The sequence below is a fragment of the Oncorhynchus kisutch genome, linkage group LG2 (assembly GCF_002021735.2).
Source record: "Oncorhynchus kisutch isolate 150728-3 linkage group LG2, Okis_V2, whole genome shotgun sequence".
Taxonomy (NCBI): Eukaryota; Metazoa; Chordata; class Actinopteri; order Salmoniformes; family Salmonidae; genus Oncorhynchus; species Oncorhynchus kisutch.
This window is the reverse complement of record NC_034175.2, coordinates 5264222-5286477: the sequence shown is the minus strand read 5'-3', so window position 1 is coordinate 5286477 and position 22256 is coordinate 5264222. Positions and strand designations below refer to the sequence as shown.

Below are 22256 nucleotides of genomic sequence, written 5' to 3'. Positions count from 1 at the left end.
GAGGGGATGGATGGTGGAGGTGACTGTGATATGTATGTTAATCTGCTTGACTAATAAAACCAGATGGCACGATGGATGGAGAGATAGGGAAGTAGGTTGTATACATACGCTGCGTGAGGCTCTTTGAACTTGCCAACTATCTGGATGTGAAACATGAGGTCTCCTCCGTTGACATACTCCATCACATAGTAGAGACGGTCCTGGGTGATGGAAAATAATGACGCTGTTACTAGGGAAACGAAAACACACACACATTGGTTCTTGAGGTAAATGAATGGACCTTTTAGTCAATAGTCCAACTAATTATTGTTTGACCTGAGGGAGCAAACAGACAAGACAACACAAACATGATCACTAGTACCACTGCCCTGGTATTCTCCTAATGATGTACCCACACACACACACACACACACACACACACACACACACACCACACACACACACACACACACACACACACACACACACACACACACACACACACACACACACAACACACACACACAACACACACACACACACACACACACACACACACACACACACACACACACACACACACACACAACACACACACACACACCACACACACACACACACACACACACACACACACACACACACACACACACACACACACAATTATGGGACATTGTACCATATGACAACTGTAAACATGCAAAACACACACTCATGGATGGGCGCACACACAAACGTACGCACGTGTAGGCACGCGCTCCCACCCATGCACACACACATACACATTATGTAATTCCCCTCCAGTCAAAATGAAAAAGCAATCTGTTCTCAAATAACCTCTCCTCCAGGACTAATGACCTTGTTAAGGGAAGCAAGCTAATTATTTCATTGGTTCATTTAAACACAGATCTGGGTCAACTAAGACCAATATGATTAAAGGGTGAAACACCTAAATGTGTTAAACTTGAGGTTCATTGACCAAAACAAGTTGATTCAAGACCTGATAGTTCAAAGCACTGACATGTCCCTGGCTGTTCATTGACTGAACAGTGTTTATTCTATATGATTGATTGACAGACATAATGACTACATGTAGTGAATGCACTTTAAGGACTTTGCTGCAAACTGCCAGGAGGGTATTGTGGTAAAGAGGGTAGAGGGGGAGGGAGGGTGTCAGACAGACTGACACACAAAGACAGACTGACACAAAGAAAGACAGACTGACTATCAGAAACACTGATTGACTATCAGAAAGACAGACAGACACACAGAAAGACAGACTGACTATCTGAAAGACAGACGGACACACAGAAAGACTACCTGAAAGACAGACTGACTACCTGAAAGACAGACTGTCTATCTGAAAGACAGACTGACTATCAGAAAGACTGATTGACTATCAGAAAGACTGATTGACTATCAGAAAGACGGACTGACACACAGAAAGACAGACTGACTATCTGAAAGACAGACTGACACACAGAAAGACAGACTGACTATCTGAAAGACAGACTGACACACAGAAAGACTGGCTTCGTGTGAAAACGTTACATGAAAACGTTACATAGCCAAGCAAATCCAATGCTTCAGACACATCTCTGCACACACAGCTGAAATCATCCACCGAAAGTGACCAGACAAACTATGCACAAGAACGTCTTTCATCACTAAACCATTTACAGTATTTTCAAATGTTACATCCACAATATATGTTCCTCATTCCATGAAATCACACTCCTGCTGTTTCTTTCTTTCTCTCCGTCTCACTGTCTCTGAAATTCTAATTCGCCAAGGCTTTTTAATTGTTCAAGGTATTACAGCGCTCTCTCTCTCTCTCTCTCTCTCTCTCTCTCTCTCTCTCTCTCTCTCTCTCCACCCCCCTCTCTATATCTCTCTCTCCCTCTCCCTTTCTCTATCTCTCTCCCCCCCCTCTCTCCCTTTCTCCCCATCTCTCTCTCCCCCCCCCCCCTCTCTCCCCCCCTCTCTCTCCCTTTCTCCCCCCCTCTCTCTCCTTTTCTCCCCATCTCTCTCTCCCTTTCTCCCCATCTCTCTCTCCCTTTCTCCCCCTCTCTCTCTCCCTTTCCCCCCCTCTCTCTCTGTCTCTTCTTTCTTTAGGTCATATCTATTTTTCTTGCATAAGCGTTTATTCCTCTGTAGACTATCTGCCAGTTATGAACAGAAAAAGAAAGGAGTTCCAAATGTCCCTTCAAATAGTACATTATAGACTGGAGTGTGTGTGTGTCTGTCTGTGTGTGCGTGTGTAAAGTAGCCTAACGAACCATCTTGTATTCAATACCAGGATCAACGACCCAGGGGAGAAGGGTTGAAGAGCCAACTGGCAGCAGGGGATGATTTGGGGGCCATGATATTGTGAGGTGCCAGGTTGAGAGTTTAGCCAGGGTGGGTGACCACTGAGAGTCATATCTGAAAGACAGCTAGAACAATGTTGATGATGCTAATAATGTGTGTGTGGTCCTCATGGTTTCTGGTCTATACAGTATCTAATAGAATGGCTGGCATGACAGTGATGGAGTTTTAATTTAAACTCAGTTAGACCCAAGGGACAACACTGGGCAGTGACACTATCTGTCATACCTGTACTTTGATTGTGTTGCATCATCAGGCAGGTGTGTTATGTTTATTACAGTGTGTCAACAGACAGGCGTGTTATGTTTATTACAGTGTGTCAACAGACAGGTGTGTTATGTTTATTACAGTGTGTCAACAGACAGGTGTGTTATGTTTATTACAATGTGTTAACACCAGGTGTGTTATGTTTATTACAGTGTGTCAACAGACAGGTGTGTTATGTTTATTACAGTGTGTCAACAGGCAGGTGTGTTATGTTTAGTACAGTGTGTTAACAGACAGGTGTGTTATGTTTATTACAGTGTGTCAACAGGCAGGTGTGTTATGTTTATTACAATGTGTTAACACCAGGTGTGTTATGTTCATTACAGTGTGTCAACAGACAGGCGTGTTATGTTTATTACAGTGTGTTAACAGACAGGTGTGTTATGTTTATTACAGTGTGTCAACAGACAGGTGTGTTATGTTTATTACAGTGTGTCTACAGGCAGGTGTGTTGTGTTTATTACAGTGTGTCTACAGACAGGTGTGTTATGTTTATTACAGTGTGTCAACAGGCAGGTGTGTTATGTTTATTACAGTGTGTAAACAGACAGGTGTGTTATGTTTATTACAGTGTGTCAACAGACAGGTGTGTTATGTTTATTACAGTGTGTTAACAGACAGGTGTGTTATGTTAATTACAGTGTGTCTACAGACAGGTGTGTTATGTTTATTACAGTGTGTCAACAGACAGGTGTGTTATGTTTATTACAGTGTGTCAACAGACAGGTGTGTTATGTTTATTACAGTGTGTCTACAGACAGGTGTGTTATGTTTATTACAGTGTTTATTACAGTGTGTCAACAGACAGGTGTGTTATGTTTATTACAGTGTTTATTACAGTATGTCAACAGACAGGTGTGTTATGTTTATTACAGTGTGTCAACAGACAGGTGTGTTTTGTTTATTACAGTGTGTCTACAGGCAGGTGTGTTATGTTTATTACAGTGTGTCAACAGACAGGTGTGTTATGTTTATTACAGTGTGTCAACAGACAGGTGTGTTATGTTATTACAGTGTGTCAACAGACAGGTGTGTTATGTTATTACAGTGTGTCAACAGACAGGTGTGTTATGTTATTACAGTGTTTATTACAGTGTGTCAACAGACAGGTGTGTTATGTTTATTACAGTGTGTCTACAGACAGGTGTGTTATGTTTATTACAGTGTGTCTACAGACAGGTGTGTTATGTTTATTACAGTGTGTCTACAGACAGGTGTGTTATGTTTATTACAGTGTGTCTACAGACAGGTGTGTTATGTTTATTACAGTGTGTCAACAGACAGGTGTGTTATGTTTATTACAGTGTTTATTACAGTGTGTCAACAGACAGGTGTGTTATGTTTATTACAGTGTGTCAACAGACAGGTGTGTTATGTTATTACAGTGCGTCAACAGGCAGGTGTGTTATGTTTATTACAGTGTGTCAACAGGCAGGTGTGTTATGTTTCTTACAGTGTGTCAACAGGCAGGTGTGTTACGTTTATTACAGTGTGTCAACAGGCAGGTGTGTTATGTTTATTACAGTGTGTCAACAGACAGGTGTGTTATGTTTATTACAGTGTGTCAACAGACAGGTGTGTTATGTTTATTACAGTGTGTTAATAGACAGGTGTGTTATGTTTATTACAGTGTGTCAACAGACAGGTGTGTTATGTTTATTACAGTGTGTCAACAGACAGGTGTGTTATGTTTATTACAGTGTGTCAACAGACAGATGTGTTATGTTAATTACAGTGTGTCTACAGGCAGGTGTGTTGTGTTTATTACAGTGTGTCTACAGACAGGTGTGTTATGTTTATTACAGTGTGTCAACAGGCAGGTGTGTTATGTTTATTACAGTGTGTAAACAGACAGGTGTGTTATGTTTATTACAGTGTGTCAACAGACAAGTGTGTTATGTTTATTACAGTGTGTTAACAGACAGGTGTGTTATGTTTATTACAGTGTGTCAACAGACAGGTGTGTTATGTTTATTACAGTGTGTCTACAGACAGGTGTGTTATGTTTATTACAGTGTTTATTACAGTGTGTCAACAGACAGGTGTGTTATGTTTATTACAGTGTTTATTACAGTGTGTCAACAGACAGGTGTGTTATGTTTATTACAGTGTGTCAACAGACAGGTGCGTTATGTTTATTACAGTGTGTCAACAGACAGGTGTGTTTTGTTTATTACAGTGTGTCTACAGGCATGTGTGTTATGTTTATTACAGTGTGTCAACAGACAGGTATGTTATGTTTATTACAGTGTGTCAACAGACAGGTGTGTTATGTTTATTACAGTGTGTCAACAGACAGGTGTGTTATGTTATTACAGTGTGTCAACAGACAGGTGTGTTATGTTTATTACAGTGTTTATTACAGTGTGTCAACAGACAGGTGTGTTATGTTTATTGCAGTGTTTATTACAGTGTGTCTACAGACAGGTGTGTTATGTTTATTACAGTGTGTTAATAGACAGGTGTGTTATGTTTATTACAGTGTGTCTACAGACAGGTGTGTTGTGTTTATTACAGTGTGTCTACAGACAGGTGTGTTATGTGTATTACAGTGTGTCAACAGACAGGTGTGTTATGCTTATTACAGCATGTCTACAGACAGGTGTGTTATGTTTATTACAGTGTGTCAACAGACAGGTGTGTTTTGTTTATTACAGAGTTTATTACAGTGTGTCTACAGACAGGTGTGTTATGTTTATTGCAGTGTTTATTACAGTGTGTCTACAGACAGGTGTGTAATGTTTATTACAGTGTGTCAACAGACAGGTGTGTTATGTTTATTACAGTGTGTCTTCAGACAGGTGTGTTATGTTTATGACAGTGTTTATTACAGTGTGTCTACAGACAGGTGTGTTATGTTTATTACAGTGTTTATTACAGTGTGTCTACAGACAGGTGTGTAATGTTTATTACAGTGTGTCTACAGGCAGGTGTGTTTTGTTTATTACAGTGTGTCAACAGGCAGGTGTGTTATGTTTATTACAGTGTGTCAACAGACAGGTGTGTTATGTTTATTACAGTGTGTCAACAGACAGGTGTGTTATGTTTATTACAGTGTGTTAACAGACAGGTGTGTTATGTTTATTACAGTGTGTTAACAGACAGGTGTGTTATGTTTATTACAGTGTGTCTACAGACAGGTGTGTTATGTTTATTACAGTGTGTCAACAGACAGGTGTGTTATGTTTATTACAGTGTGTCTACAGGCAGGTGTGTTGTGTTTATTACAGTGTGTCTACAGACAGGTGTGTTGTGTTTATTACAGTGTGTCAACAGACAGGTGTGTTATGTTTATTACAGTGTGTTATCAGACAGGTGTGTTATGTTAATTACAGTGTGTCTACAGACAGCTGTGTTATGTTTATTACAGTGTTTATTACAGTGTGTCAACAGACAGGTGTGTTATGTTTATTACAGTGTTTATTACAGTGTGTCAACAGACAGGTGTGTTATGTTTATTACAGTGTGTCAACAGACAGGTGTGTTATGTTTATTACAGTGTGTTTACAGACAGGTGTGTTATGTTTATTACAGTGTTTATTACAGTGTGTCAACAGACAGGTGTGTTATGTTTATTACAGTGTGTCTACAGACAGGTGTGTTATGTTTATTACAGTGTGTCTACAGACAGGTGTGTTATGTTTATTACAGTGTGTCTACAGACAGGTGTGTTGTGTTTATTACAGTGTGTCTACAGACAGGTGTGTTATGTTTATTACAGTGTGTCAACAGACAGGTGTGTTATGTTTATTACAGTGTTTATTACAGTGTGTCAACAGACAGGTGTGTTATGTTTATTACAGTGTGTCAACAGACAGATGTGTTATGTTTATTACAGTGTGTCAACAGGCAGGTGTGTTATGTTTATTACAGTGTGTCAACAGACAGGTGTGTTATGTTTATTACAGTGTGTTTACAGACAGGTGTGTTATGTTTATTACAGTGTTTATTACAGTGTGTCAACAGACAGGTGTGTTATGTTTATTACAGTGTGTCTACAGACAGGTGTGTTATGTTTATTACAGTGTGTCTACAGACAGGTGTGTTATGTTTATTACAGTGTGTCTACAGACAGGTGTGTTGTGTTTATTACAGTGTGTCTACAGACAGGTGTGTTATGTTTATTACAGTGTGTCAACAGACAGGTGTGTTATGTTTATTACAGTGTTTATTACAGTGTGTCAACAGACAGGTGTGTTATGTTTATTACAGTGTGTCAACAGACAGATGTGTTATGTTTATTACAGTGTGTCAACAGGCAGGTGTGTTATGTTTATTACAGTGTGTCAACAGGCAGGTGTGTTATGTTTCTTACAGTGTGTGAACAGGCAGGTGTGTTATGTTTATTACAGTGTGTCTACAGGCAGGTGTGTTGTGTTTATTACAGTGTGTCTACATACAGGTGTGTTATGCTTATTACAGCATGTCTACAGACAGGTGTGTTATGTGTATTACAGTGTGTCAACAGACAGGTGTGTTTTGTTTATTACAGAGTTTATTACAGTGTGTCTACAGACAGGTGTGTTATGTTTATTGCAGTGTTTATTACAGTGTGTCTACAGACAGGTGTGTAATGTTTATTACAGTGTGTCAACAGACAGGTGTGTAATGTTTATGACAGTGTTTATTACAGTGTGTCTACAGACAGGTGTGTTATGTTTATTACAGTGTGTCTACAGGCAGGTGTGTTTTGTTTATTACAGTGTGTCAACAGACAGGTGTGTTATGTTTATTACAGTGTGTCTTCAGACAGGTGTGTTATGTTTATGACAGTGTTTATTACAGTGTGTCTACAGACAGGTGTGTAATGTTTATCACAGTGTGTCTACAGGCAGGTGTGTTTTGTTTATTACAGTGTGTCAACAGGCAGGTGTGTTATGTTTATTACAGTGTGTCAACAGACAGGTGTGTTATGTTTATTACAGTGTGTCTCCAGGCAGGTGTGTTATGTTTATTACAGTGTGTCAACAGACAGGTGTGTTATGTTTATTACAGTGTGTCAACAGACAGGTGTGTTATGTTTATTACAGTGTGTCTCCAGGCAGGTGTGTTCTGTTTATTACAGTGTGTCAACAGACAGGTGTGTTATGTTTATTACAGTGTGTCAACAGACAGGTGTGTTATGTTTATTACAGTGTGTCTACACACAGGTGTGTTATGTTTATTACAGTGTGTCAACAGACAGGTGTGTTATGTTTATTACAGTGTGTTAACAGACAGGTGTGTTATGTTAATTACAGTGTGTCTACAGACAGGTGTGTTATGTTTATTACAGTGTGTCAACAGACAGGTGTGTTATGTTTATTACAGTGTGTCTACAGACAGCTGTGTTATGTTTATTACAGTGTTTATTACAGTGTGTCAACAGACAGGTGTGTTATGTTTATTACAGTGTTTATTACAGTGTGTCAACAGACAGGTGTGTTATGTTTATTACAGTGTGTCAACAGACAGGTGTGTTATGTTTATTACAGTGTGTCAACAGACAGGTGTGTTATGTTTATTACAGTGTGTCAAAAGACAGGTGTGTTATGTTTATTACAGTGTTTATTACAGTTTGTCAACAGACAGGTGTGTTATGTTTATTACAGTGTGTCTACAGACAGGTGTGTTATGTTTATTACAGTGTGTCTACAGACAGGTGTGTTATGTTTATTACAGTGTGTCTACAGACAGGTGTGTTATGTTTATTACAGTGTGTCTACAGACAGGTGTGTTATGTTTATTACAGTGTGTCAACAGACAGGTGTGTTATGTTTATTACAGTGTTTATTACAGTGTGTCAACAGACAGGTGTGTTATGTTTATTACAGTGTGTCAACAGACAGATGTGTTATGTTTATTACAGTGTGTCAACAGGCAGGTGTGTTATGTTTATTACAGTGTGTCAACAGGCAGGTGTGTTATGTTTCTTACAGTGTGTCAACAGGCAGGTGTGTTATGTTTATTACAGTGTGTCTACAGGCAGGTGTGTTGTGTTTATTACAGTGTGTCTACAGACAGGTGTGTTATGCTTATTACAGCATGTCTACAGACAGGTGTGTTATGTTTCTTACAGTGTGTCAACAGACAGGTGTGTTTTGTTTATTACAGAGTTTATTACAGTGTGTCTACAGACAGGTGTGTTATGTTTATTGCAGTGTTTATTACAGTGTGTCTACAGACAGGTGTGTAATGTTTATTACAGTGTGTCAACAGACAGGTGTGTTATGTTTATTACAGTGTGTCTTCAGACAGGTGTGTTATGTTTATGACAGTGTTTATTACAGAGTGTCTACAGACAGGTGTGTTATGTTTATTACAGTGTGTCTACAGGCAGGTGTGTTTTGTTTATTACAGTGTGTCAACAGACAGGTGTGTTATGTTTATTACAGTGTGTCTTCAGACAGGTGTGTTATGTTTATTGCAGTGTTTATTACAGTGTGTCTACAGACAGGTGTGTAATGTTTATTACAGTGTGTCAACAGACAGGTGTGTTATGTTTATTACAGTGTGTCTTCAGACAGGTGTGTTATGTTTATGACAGTGTTTATTACAGTGTGTCTACAGACAGGTGTGTTATGTTTATTACAGTGTGTCTACAGGCAGGTGTGTTTTGTTTATTACAGTGTGTCAACAGACAGGTGTGTTATGTTTATTACAGTGTGTCAACAGACAGGTGTGTTATGTTTATTACAGTGTGTCTCCAGGCAGGTGTGTTATGTTTATTACAGTGTGTCAACAGACAGGTGTGTTATGTTTATTACAGTGTGTCAACAGACAGGTGTGTTATGTTTATTACAGTGTGTCTCCAGGCAGGTGTGTTATGTTTATTACAGTGTGTCTACACACAGGTGTGTTATGTTTATTACAGTGTGTCAACAGACAGGTGTGTTATGTTTATTACAGTGTTTATTATAGTGTGTCAACAGGCAGGTGTGTTATGTTTATTACAGCGTGTCTACAGGCAGGTGTGTTATGTTTTTTACAGTGTGTCTACAGACAGGTGTGTTATGTTTATTACAGTGTGTCAACAGACAGGTGTGTTATGTTTATTACAGTGTGTCTACAGGCAGGTGTGTTTTGTTTATTACAGTGTGTCAACAGACAGGTGTGTTATGTTTAATACAGTGTGTCAACAGACAGATGTGTTATGTTTATTACAGTGTGTCAACAGGCAGGTGTGTTATGTTTATTACAGTGTGTCAACAGGCAGGTGTGTTATGTTTCTTACAGTGTGTCAACAGGCAGGTGTGTTATGTTTATTACAGTGTGTCTACAGGCAGGTGTGTTGTGTTTATTACAGTGTGTCTACAGACAGGTGTGTTACATTTATTACAGTGTGTCAACAGGCAGGTGTGTTATGTTTATTACAGTGTGTCAACAGACAGGTGTGTTATGTTTATTACAGTGTGTCAACAGACAGGTGTGTTATGCTTATTACAGTGTGTTAACAGACAGGTGTGTTATGTTTATTACAGTGTGTCTACAGACAGGTGTGTTGTGTTTATTACAGTGTGTCTACAGACAGGTGTGTTATGTGTATTACAGTGTGTCAACAGACAGGTGTGTTATGTTTATTACAGCATGTCTACAGACAGGTGTGTTATGTTTAATACAGTGTGTCAACAGACAGGTGTGTTTTGTTTATTACAGTGTTTATTACAGTGTGTCTACAGACAGGTGTGTTATGTTTATTGCAGTGTTTATTACAGTGTGTCTACAGACATGTGTGTAATGTTTATTACAGTGTGTCTACAGACAGGTGTGTAATGTTTATTACAGTGTGTCAACAGACAGGTGTGTTATGTTTATTACAGCATGTCTACAGACAGGTGTGTTATGTTTATTACAGTGTGTCAACAGACAGGTGTGTTTTGTTTATTACAGTGTTTATTACAGTGTGTCTACAGACAGGTGTGTTATGTTTATTGCAGTGTTTATTACAGTGTGTCTACAGACAGGTGTGTAATGTTTATTACAGTGTGTCTACAGACAGGTGTGTAATGTTTATTACAGTGTGTCAACAGACAGGTGTGTTATGTTTATTACAGTGTGTCAACAGGCAGGTGTGTTATGTTTATTACAGTGTGTCAACAGACAGGTGTGTTATGTTTATTACATTGTGTCAACAGACTGTTGTGTTATGTTTATTACAGTGTGTCTCCAGGCAGGTGTGTTATGTTTATTACAGTGTGTCAACAGACAGGTGTGTTATGTTTATTACAGTGTGTCAACAGACAGGTGTGTTATTTTTATTACAGTGTGTCAACAGACAGGTGTGTTATGTTTATTACAATGTTTATTATAGTTTGTCAACAGGCAGGTGTGTTATGTTTATTACAGTGGGTCTACAGGCAGGTGTGTTATGTTTTTTACAGTGTGTCAACAGACAGGTGTGTTATGTTTATTACAGTGTGTCAACAGACAGGTGTGTTATGTTTATTACAGTGTTTATTACAGTGTGTCAACAGGCAGGTGTGTTATGTTTATTACAGTGTTTATTATAGTGTGTCAACAGGCAGGTGTTTTATGTTTATTACAGTGTGTCAACAGACAGGTGTGTTATGTTTATTACAGTGTGTCAACAGACAGGTGTGTTATGTTTATTACAGTGTTTATTACAGTGTGTCTACAGACAGGTGTGTTATGTTTATTACAGTGTGTCTACAGACAGGTGTGTTATGTTTATTACAGTGTGTCTACAGACAGGTGTGTTATGTTTATTACAGTGTGTCTACAGACAGGTGTGTTATGTTTATTACAGTGTTTATTACAGTGTGTCAACAGACAGGTGTGTTATGTTTATTACAGTGTTTATTACAGTGTGTCAACAGACAGGTGTGTTATGTTTATTACAGTGTGTCTTCAGACAGGTGTGTTATGTTTATGACAGTGTTTATTACAGTGTGTCTACAGACAGGTGTGTTATGTTTATTACATTGTTTATTACAGTGTGTCTACACACAGGTGTGTAATATTTATTACAGTGTGTCAACAGACAGGTGTGTTATGTTTATTACATTGTGTCAACAGACTGTTGTGTTATGTTTATTACAGTGTGTCTCCAGGCAGGTGTGTTATGTTTATTACAGTGTGTCAACAGACAGGTGTGTTACGTTTATTACAGTGTGTCAACAGACAGGTGTGTTATGTTTATTACAGTGTGTCAACTGGGATATGCTTAACACCCCGCCAGTCCTACAATCTAAGCTAGATGCCCTCAATCTCACACAAATCATCAAGGAACCCACCAGGTACAACCCTAACTCTGTAAACAAGGGCACCCTCATAGACGTCATCCTGACCAACTGGCCCTCCAAATACACCTCCGCTGTCTTCAACCAGGATCTCAGCGATCACTGCCTCATTGCCTGTATCCGCTATGGAGCCGCAGTCAAACGACCACCCCTCATCACTGTCAAACGCTCCCTAAAACACTTCTGTGAGCAGGCCTTTCTAATCGACCTGGCCCGGGTATCCTGGAAGGACATTGACCTCATCCCGTCAGTTGAGGATGCCTGGTCATTCTTTAAAAGTAACTTCCTCACCATTTTAGATAAGCATGCTCCGTTCAAAAAATGCAGAACTAAGAACAGATACAGCCCTTGGTTCACCCCAGACCTGACTGCCCTCGACCAGCACAAAAACATCCTGTGGCGGACTGCAATAGCATCGAATAGTCCCCGTGATATGCAACTGTTCAGGGAAGTCCGGAACCAATACACGCAGTCAGTCAGGAAAGCTAAGGCCAGCTTCTTCAGGCAGAAGTTTGCATCCTGTAGCTCCAACTCCAAAAAGTTCTGGGACACTGTGAAGTCCATGGAGAACAAGAGCACCTCCTCCCAGCTGCCCACTGCACTGAGGCTAGGTAACACGGTCACCACTGATAAATCCATGATTATCGAAAACTTCAATAAGCATTTCTCAACGGCTGGCCATGCCTTCCGCATGGCTACTTCAACCTCGGCCAACAGCTCCGCCCCCCCCGCAGCTCCTCGCCCAAGCCTCTCCAGGTTCTCCTTTACCCAAATCCAGATAGCAGATGTTCTGAAAGAGCTGCAAAACCTGGACCCGTACAAATCAGCTGGGCTTGACAATCTGGACCCTCTATTTCTGAAACTATCTGCCACCATTGTCGCAACCCCTATTACCAGCCTGTTCAACCTCTCTTTCATCTCGTCCGAGATCCCCAAGGATTGGAAAGCTGCCGCAGTCATCCCCCTCTTCAAAGGGGGAGACACCCTGGACCCAAACTGTTACAGACCTATATCCATCCTGCCCTGCCTATCTAAGGTCTTCGAAAGCCAAGTCAACAAACAGGTCACTGACCATCTCGAATCCCACCGTACCTTCTCCGCTGTGCAATCTGGTTTCCGAGCCGGTCATGGGTGCACCTCAGCCACACTCAAGGTACTAAACGACATCATAACCGCCATCGATAAAAGACAGTACTGTGCAGCCGTCTTCATCGACCTTGCCAAGGCATTCGACTCTGTCAATCACCATATTCTTATCGGCAGACTCAGTAGCCTCGGTTTTTCGGATGACTGCCTTGCCTGGTTCACCAATTACTTTGCAGACAGAGTTCAGTGTGTCAAATCGGAGGGCATGCTGTCCGGTCCTCTGGCAGTCTCTATGGGGGTGCCACAGGGTTCAATTCTCGGGCCGACTCTTTTCTCTGTGTATATCAATGATGTTGCTCTTGCTGCGGGCGATTCCCTGATCCACCTCTACGCAGACGACACCATTCTATATACTTTCGGCCCGTCTTTGGACACTGTGCTATCTAACCTCCAAACAAGCTTCAATGCCATACAACACTCCTTCCGTGGCCTCCAACTGCTCTTAAACGCTAGTAAAACCAAATGCATGCTTTTCAACCGGTCGCTGCCTGCACCTGCATGCCCGACTAGCATCACCACCCTGGATGGTTCCGACCTAGAATATGTGGACGTCTATAAGTACCTAGGTGTCTGGCTAGACTGCAAACTCTCCTTCCAGACTCATATCAAACATCTCCAATCGAAAATCAAATCAAGAGTCGGCTTTCTATTCCGCAACAAAGCCTCCTTCACTCAAGCCGCCAAGCTTACCCTAGTAAACTGACTATCCTACCGATCCTCGACTTCGGCGATGTCATCTACAAAATGGCTTCCAACACTCTACTTAGCAAACTGGATGCAGTCTATCACAGTGCCATCCGTTTTGTCACTAAAGCACCTTATACTACCCACCACTGCGACTTGTATGCTCTAGTCGGCTGGCCCTCGCTACATATTCGTCGCCAGACCCACTGGCTCCAGGTCATCTACAAGTCTATGCTAGGTAAAGCTCCGCCTTATCTCAGCTCACTGGTCACGATGGCAACACCCATCCGTAGCACGCGCTCCAGCAGGTGTATCTCACTGATCATCCCTAAAGCCAACACCTCATTTGGCCGCCTTTCGTTCCAGTACTCTGCTGCCTGTGACTGGAACGAATTGCAAAAATCGCTGAAGTTGGAGACTTTTATCTCCCTCACCAACTTCAAACATCAGCTATCTGAGCAGCTAACCGATCGCTGCAGCTGTACATAGTCTATTGGTAAATAGCCCACCCTTTTCACCTACCTCATCCCCGTACTGTTTTTATTTATTTACTTTTCTGCTCTTCTGCACACCAATATCTCTACCTGTACATGACCATCTGATCTTTTATCACTCCAGTGTTAATCTGCAAAATTGTAATTATTTGCCTACCTCCTCATGCCTTTTGCACACATTGTATATAGACCCCCCCTTCGTTTTCTACTGTGTTATTGACTTGTTAATTGTTTACTCCATGTGTAACTCTTTGTTGTATGCTCACACTGCTATGCTTTATCTTGGCCAGGTCGCAGTTGCAAATGAGAACTTGTTCTCAACTAGCCTACCTGGTTAAATAAAGGTGAAATAAAAAAAAATAAAAAAAAATGTTTATTACAGTGTGTCAACAGACAGGTGTGTTATGTTTATTACAGTGTGTCTCCAGGCAGGTGTGTTATGTTTATAACAGTGTGTCAACAGACAGGTGTGTTATGTTTATCACAGTGTGTCAACAGACAGGTGTGTTATGTTTATTACAGTGTGTCTACACACAGGTGTGTTATCTTTATTACAGTGTGTCAACAGACAGGTGTGTTATGTTTATTACAGTGTTTATTATAGTGTGTCAACAGGCAGGTGTGTTATGTTTATTACAGTGTGTCTACAGGCAGGTGTGTTATGTTTTTTACACTGTGTCAACAGACAGGTGTGTTATGTTTATTACAGTGTGTCAACAGACAGGTGTGTTATGTTTATTACAGTGTTTATTACAGTGTGTCAACAGGCAGGTGTGTTATGTTTATTACAGTGTGTCTACAGACAGGTGTGTTATGTTTATTACATTGTGTCAACAGACAGGTGTGTTTTGTTTATTACAGTGTGTCAACAGACAGGTGTGTTATGTTTATTACAGTGTGTCTCCAGGCAGGTGTGTTATGTTTATAACAGTGTGTCAACAGACAGGTGTGTTATGTTTATCACAGTGTGTCAACAGACAGGTGTGTTATGTTTATTACAGTGTGTCTACACACAGGTGTGTTATGTTTATTACAGTGTGTCAACAGACAGGTGTGTTATGTTTATTACAGTGTTTATTATAGTGTGTCAACAGGCAGGTGTGTTATGTTTATTACAGTGTGTCTACAGGCAGGTGTGTTATGTTTTTTACACTGTGTCAACAGACAGGTGTGTTATGTTTATTACAGTGTGTCAACAGACAGGTGTGTTATGTTTATTACAGTGTTTATTACAGTGTGTCAACAGGCAGGTGTGTTATGTTTATTACAGTGTGTCTACAGACAGGTGTGTTATGTTTATTACATTGTGTCAACAGACAGGTGTTTTTTGTTTATTACAGTGTGTCAACAGACAGGTGTGTTATGTTTATTACAGTGTTTATTACAGTGTGTCATCAGGCAGGTGTGTTATGTTTATTACAGTGTTTATTATAGTTTGTCAACAGGCAGGTGTGTTATGTTTATTACAGTGTGTCTACAGGCAGGTGTGTTATGTTTTTTACAGTGTGTCAACAGACAGGTGTGTTATGTTTATTACAGTGTGTCAACAGACAGGTGTGTTATGTTTATTACAGTGTGTCTACACACAGGTGTGTTATGTTTATTACAGTGTGTCAACAGACAGGTGTGTTATGTTTATTACAGTGTTTATTATAGTGTGTCAACAGGCAGGTGTGTTATGTTTATTACAGTGTGTCTACAGGCAGGTGTGTTATGTTTTTTACACTGTGTCAACAGACAGGTGTGTTATGTTTATTACAGTGTGTCAACAGACAGGTGTGTTATGTTTATTACAGTGATTATTACAGTGTGTCAACAGGCAGGTGTGTTATGTTTATTACAGTGTGTCTACAGACAGGTGTGTTATGTTTATTACATTGTGTCAACAGACAGGTGTGTTTTGTTTATTACAGTGTGTCAACAGACAGGTGTGTTATGTTTATTACAGTGTTTATTACAGTGTGTCATCAGGCAGGTGTGTTATGTTTATTACAGTGTTTATTATAGTGTGTCAACAGGCAGGTGTGTTATGTTTATTACAGTGTGTCTACAGGCAGGTGTGTTATGTTTTTTACAGTGTGTCAACAGACAGGTGTGTTATGTTTATTACAGTGTGTCAACAGACAGGTGTGTTATGTTTATTACAGTGTTTATTACAGTGTGTCAACAGGCAGGTGTGTTATGTTTATTACAGTGTGTCTACAGACAGGTGTGTTATGTTTATTACAGTGTGTCTACAGACAGGTGTGTTGTGTTTATTACAGTGTGTCTACAGGCAGGTGTGTTTTGTATATTACAGTGTGTCTACAGGCAGGTGTGTTATGTTTATTACAGTGTGTCAACAGACAGGTGTGTTATGTTTATTACAGTGTGTCTACAGGCAGGTGTGTTTTGTTTATTACAGTGTGTCTACAGGCAGGTGTGTTATGTTTATTATGTGTGTCTACAGGTAGGTGTGTCATGTTTATTACAGTGTGTCAACAGACAGGTGTGTTATGTTTATTACAGTGTTTATTACAGTGTGTCAACAGGCAGGTGTGTTATGTTTATTACAGTGTTTATTATAGTGTGTCAACAGGCAGGTGTGTTATGTTTATTACAGTATGTCTACAGGCAGGTGTGTTATGTTTTTTACAGTGTGTCAACAGACAGGTGTGTTATGTTTATTACAGTGTGTCAACAGACAGGTGTGTTATGTTTATTACAGTGTTTATTACAGTGTGTCAACAGGCAGGTGTGTTATGTTTATTACAGTGTGTCTACAGACAGGTGTGTTATGTTTATTACAGTGTGTCTACAGACAGGTGTGTTATGTTTATTACAGTGTGTCTACAGGCAGGTGTGTTTTGTTTATTACAGTGTGTCTACAGGCAGGTGTGTTATGTTTATTACAGTGTGTCAACAGACAGGTGTGTTATGTTTATTACAGTGTGTCAACAGACAGGTGTGTTATGTTTATTACAGTGTGTCTACAGGCAGGTGTGTTTTGTTTATTACAGTGTGTCTACAGGCAGGTGTGTTATGTTTATTACAGTGTTTATTATAGTGTGTCAACAGGCAGGTGTGTTATGTTTATTACAGTGTGTCTACAGGCAGGTGTGTTATGTTTATTACAGTGTTTATTATAGTGTGTCAACAGGCAGGTGTGTTATGTTTATTACAGTGTGTCTACAGGCAGGTGTGTTATGTTTTTTACACTGTGTCAACAGACAGGTGTGTTATGTTTATTACAGTGTGTCAACAGACAGGTGTGTTATGTTTATTACAGTGTTTATTACAGTGTGTCAACAGGCAGGTGTGTTATGTTTATTACAGTGTGTCTACAGACAGGTGTGTTATGTTTATTACAGTGTGTCTACAGACAGGTGTGTTGTGTTTATTACAGTGTGTCTACAGGCAGGTGTGTTTTGTATATTACAGTGTGTCTACAGGCAGGTGTGTTATGTTTATTACAGTGTGTCAACAGACAGGTGTGTTATGTTTATTACAGTGTGTCTACAGGCAGGTGTGTTTTGTTTATTACAGTGTGTCTACAGGCAGGTGTGTTATGTTTATTATGTGTGTCTACAGGTAGGTGTGTCATGTTTATTACAGTGTGTCAACAGACAGGTGTGTTATGTTTATTACAGTGTTTATTACAGTGTGTCAACAGGCAGGTGTGTTATGTTTATTACAGTGTTTATTATAGTGTGTCAACAGGCAGGTGTGTTATGTTTATTACAGTATGTCTACAGGCAGGTGTGTTATGTTTTTTACAGTGTGTCAACAGACAGGTGTGTTATGTTTATTACAGTGTGTCAACAGACAGGTGTGTTATGTTTATTACAGTGTTTATTACAGTGTGTCAACAGGCAGGTGTGTTATGTTTATTACAGTGTGTCTACAGACAGGTGTGTTATGTTTATTACAGTGTGTCTACAGACAGGTGTGTTATGTTTATTACAGTGTGTCTACAGGCAGGTGTGTTTTGTTTATTACAGTGTGTCTACAGGCAGGTGTGTTATGTTTATTACAGTGTGTCAACAGACAGGTGTGTTATGTTTATTACAGTGTGTCAACAGACAGGTGTGTTATGTTTATTACAGTGTGTCTACAGGCAGGTGTGTTTTGTTTATTACAGTGTGTCTACAGGCAGGTGTGTTATGTTTATTACAGTGTTTATTATAGTGTGTCAACAGGCAGGTGTGTTATGTTTATTACAGTGTGTCTACAGGCAGGTGTGTTATGTTTTTACAGTGTGTCAACAGACAGGTGTGTTATGTTTATTACAGTGTGTCAACAGACAGGTGTGTTATGTTTATTACAGTGTTTATTACAGTGTGTCAACAGGCAGGTGTGTTATGTTTATTACAGTGTGTCTACAGACAGGTGTGTTATGTTTATTACAGTGTGTCTACAGACAGGTGTGTTGTGTTTATTACAGTGTGTCTACAGGCAGGTGTGAATTGTATATTACAGTGTGTCTACAGGCAGGTGTGTTATGTTTATTACAGTGTGTCAACAGACAGGTGTGTTATGTTTATTACAGTGTGTCAACAGACAGGTGTGTTATGTTTATTACAGTGTGTCTACAGGCAGGTGTGTTTTGTTTATTACAGTGTGTCTACAGGCAGGTGTGTTATGTTTATTACAGTGTGTCTACAGGCAGGTGTGTTTTGTTTATTACAGTGTGTCTACAGGCAGGTGTGTTATGTTTATTATGTGTGTCTACAGGTCGGTGTGTTATGTTTATTACAGTGTGTCAACAGACAGGTGTGTTATGTTTATTACAGTGTTTATTACAGTGTGTCAACAGGCAGGTGTGTTATGTTTATTACAGTGTTTATTATAGTGTGTCAACAGGCAGGTGTGTTATGTTTATTACAGTATGTCTACAGGCAGGTGTGTTATGTTTTTTACAGTGTGTCAACAGACAGGTGTGTTATGTTTATTACAGTGTGTCAACAGACAGGTGTGTTATGTTTATTACAGTGTTTAATACAGTGTGTCAACAGGCAGGTGTGTTATGTTTATTACAGTGTGTCTACAGACAGGTGTGTTATGTTTATTACAGTGTGTCTACAGACAGGTGTGTTATGTTTATTACAGTGTGTCTACAGGCAGGTGTGTTTGTTTATTACAGTGTGTCTACAGGCAGGTGTGTTATGTTTATTACAGTGTGTCAACAGACAGGTGTGTTATGTGTATTACAGTGTGTCAACAGACAGGTGTGTTATGTTTATTACAGTGTGTCTACAGGCAGGTGTGCTTTGTTTATTACAGTGTGTCTACAGGCAGGTGTGTTATGTTTATTACAGTGTGTCTACAGGCAGGTGTGTTTTGTTTATTACAGTGTGTCTACAGGCAGGTGTGTTATGTTTATTATGTGTGTCTACAGGTAGGTGTGTTATGTTTATTACAGTATTTATTACAGTGTGTCTACAGGCAGGTGTGTTATGTTTATTACAGTGTGTCAACAGACAGGTGTGTTATGTTTATTACAGTGTGTCTACAGACAGGTGTGTTATGTTTATTACAGTGTGTCTACAGGCAGGTGTGTTTTGTTTATTACAGTGTGTCTACAGGCAGGTGTGTTATGTTTATTATGTGTGTCTACAGGTAGGTGTGTTATGTTTATTACAGTGTTTATTACAGTGTGTCTACAGACAGGTGTGTTATGTTTATTATGTGTGTCTACAGGTAGGTGTGTTATGTTTATTACAGTGTTTATTACATTGTGTCTACAGGCAGGTGTGTTATGTTTATTACAGTGTGTCAACAGACAGGTGTGTTATGTTTATTACAGTGTGTCTACAGACAGGTGTGTTATGTTTATTACAGTGTGTCTACAGACAGGTGTGTTATGTTTATTACAGTGTGTCAACAGACAGGTGTGTTATGTTTATTACAGTGTGTCAACAGACAGGTGTGTTATGTTTATTACAGTGTGTCTACAGGCAGTTGTGTTATGTCTATTACAGTGTTTCTACAGGCAGGTGTGTTATGTTTATTACAGTGTTTCTACAGACAGGTGTGTTATGTTATTACAGTGTGTCAACAGACAGGTGTGTTATGTTTATTACAGTGTTTATTACAGTGTGTCAACAGACAGGTGTGTTATGTTTATTACAGTGTGTCAACAGACAGGTGTGTTATGTTTATTAGAGTTTTTATTACAGTGTGTTTACAGGCAGGTGTGTTATGTTTATTACAGTGTGTCAACAGGCAGGTGTGTTATGTTTATTATGTGTGTCTACAGACAGGTGTGTTATGTTTATTACAGTGTGTCTACAGACAGGTGTGTTATGTTTATTACAGTGTGTCAACAGACAGGTGTGTTATGTTTATTACAGTGTGTCAACAGACAGGTGTGTTATGTATATTACAGTGTGTCGACAGGCAGGTGTGTATGTTTATTACAGTGTGTCAACAGACAGGTGTGTTATGTTTATTACAGTGTGTCAACAGGCAGGTGTGTTTATGTTTATTACAGTGTGTCAACAGACAGGTGTGTTATGTTTATTACAGTGTGTCAACAGACAGGTGTGTTATGTTTATTACAGTGTTTATTACAGTGTGTCAACAGACAGGTGTGTTATGTTTATTACAGTGTGTCAACAGACAGGTGTGTTATGTTTATAGAGTTTTTATTACAGTGTGTTTACAGGCAGGTGTGTTATGTTTATTACAGTGTGTCAACAGGCAGGTGTGTTATGTTTATTATGTGTGTCTACAGACAGGTGTGTTATGTTTATTACAGTGTGTCTACAGACAGGTGTGTTATGTTTATTACAGTGTGTCAACAGACAGGTGTGTTATGTTTATTACAGTGTGTCAACAGACAGGTGTGTTATGTATATTACAGTGTGTCGACAGGCAGGTGTGTTATGTTTATTACAGTGTGTCAACAGACAGGTGTGTTTTGTATATTACAGTGTGTCTACAGGCAGGTGTGTTATGTTTATTACAGTGGTGTCAACAGACAGGTGTGTTATGTTTATTACAGTGTGTCAACAGACAGGTGTGTTATGTTTATTACAGTGTGTCTACAGGCAGGTGTGTTTTGTTTATTACAGTGTGTCTACAGGCAGGTGTGTTATGTTTATTACAGTGTGTCTACAGGCAGGTGTGTTTTTGTTTATTACAGTGTGTCTACAGGCAGGTGTGTTATGTTTATTATGTGTGTCTACAGGTCGGTGTGTTATGTTTATTACAGTGTGTCAACAGACAGGTGTGTTATGTTTATTACAGTGTTTATTACAGTGTGTCAACAGGCAGGTGTGTTATGTTTATTACAGTGTTTATTATAGTGTGTCAACAGGCAGGTGTGTTATGTTTATTACAGTATGTCTACAGGCAGGTGTGTTATGTTTTTTACAGTGTGTCAACAGACAGGTGTGTTATGTTTATTACAGTGTGTCAACAGACAGGTGTGTTATGTTTATTACAGTGTTTATTACAGTGTGTCAACAGGCAGGTGTGTTATGTTTATTACAGTGTGTCTACAGACAGGTGTGTTATGTTTATTACAGTGTGTCTACAGACAGGTGTGTTATGTTTATTACAGTGTGTCTACAGGCAGGTGTGTTTTGTTTATTACAGTGTGTCTACAGGCAGGTGTGTTATGTTTATTACAGTGTGTCAACAGACAGGTGTGTTATGTTTATTACAGTGTGTCAACAGACAGGTGTGTTATGTTTATTACAGTGTGTCTACAGGCAGGTGTGCTTTGTTTATTACAGTGTGTCTACAGGCAGGTGTGTTATGTTTATTACAGTGTGTCTACAGGCAGGTGTGTTTTGTTTATTACAGTGTGTCTACAGGCAGGTGTGTTATGTTTATTATGTGTGTCTACAGGTAGGTGTGTTATGTTTATTACAGTATTATTACAGTGTGTCTACAGGCAGGTGTGTTATGTTTATTACAGTGTGTCAACAGACAGGTGGTGTTATGTTTATTACAGTGTGTCTACAGACAGGTGTGTTATGTTTATTACAGTGTGTCTACAGGCAGGTGTGTTTTTGTTTATTACAGTGTGTCTACAGGCAGGTGTGTTATGTTTATTATGTGTGTCTACAGGTAGGTGTGTTATGTTTATTAC

The 22256-nt window shown here is 39.5% G+C and overlaps 1 protein-coding gene across 1 annotated transcript in view; it reads right to left on the bottom strand.

Moving 5' to 3' along the window:
- Positions 1–27: 27 nt before the first annotated feature.
- Positions 28–22256, bottom strand: part of LOC109886787 (protein kinase C beta type) — a 77974-nt gene continuing 55745 nt past the window's right edge. Inside the window, exon 10 of the mRNA XM_031785595.1 lies at positions 28–200. Coding sequence (XP_031641455.1) covers positions 51–200 — 150 coding nt within the window. The 3' untranslated portion in view covers positions 28–50. The remainder of the gene's footprint in view (positions 201–22256) is intronic.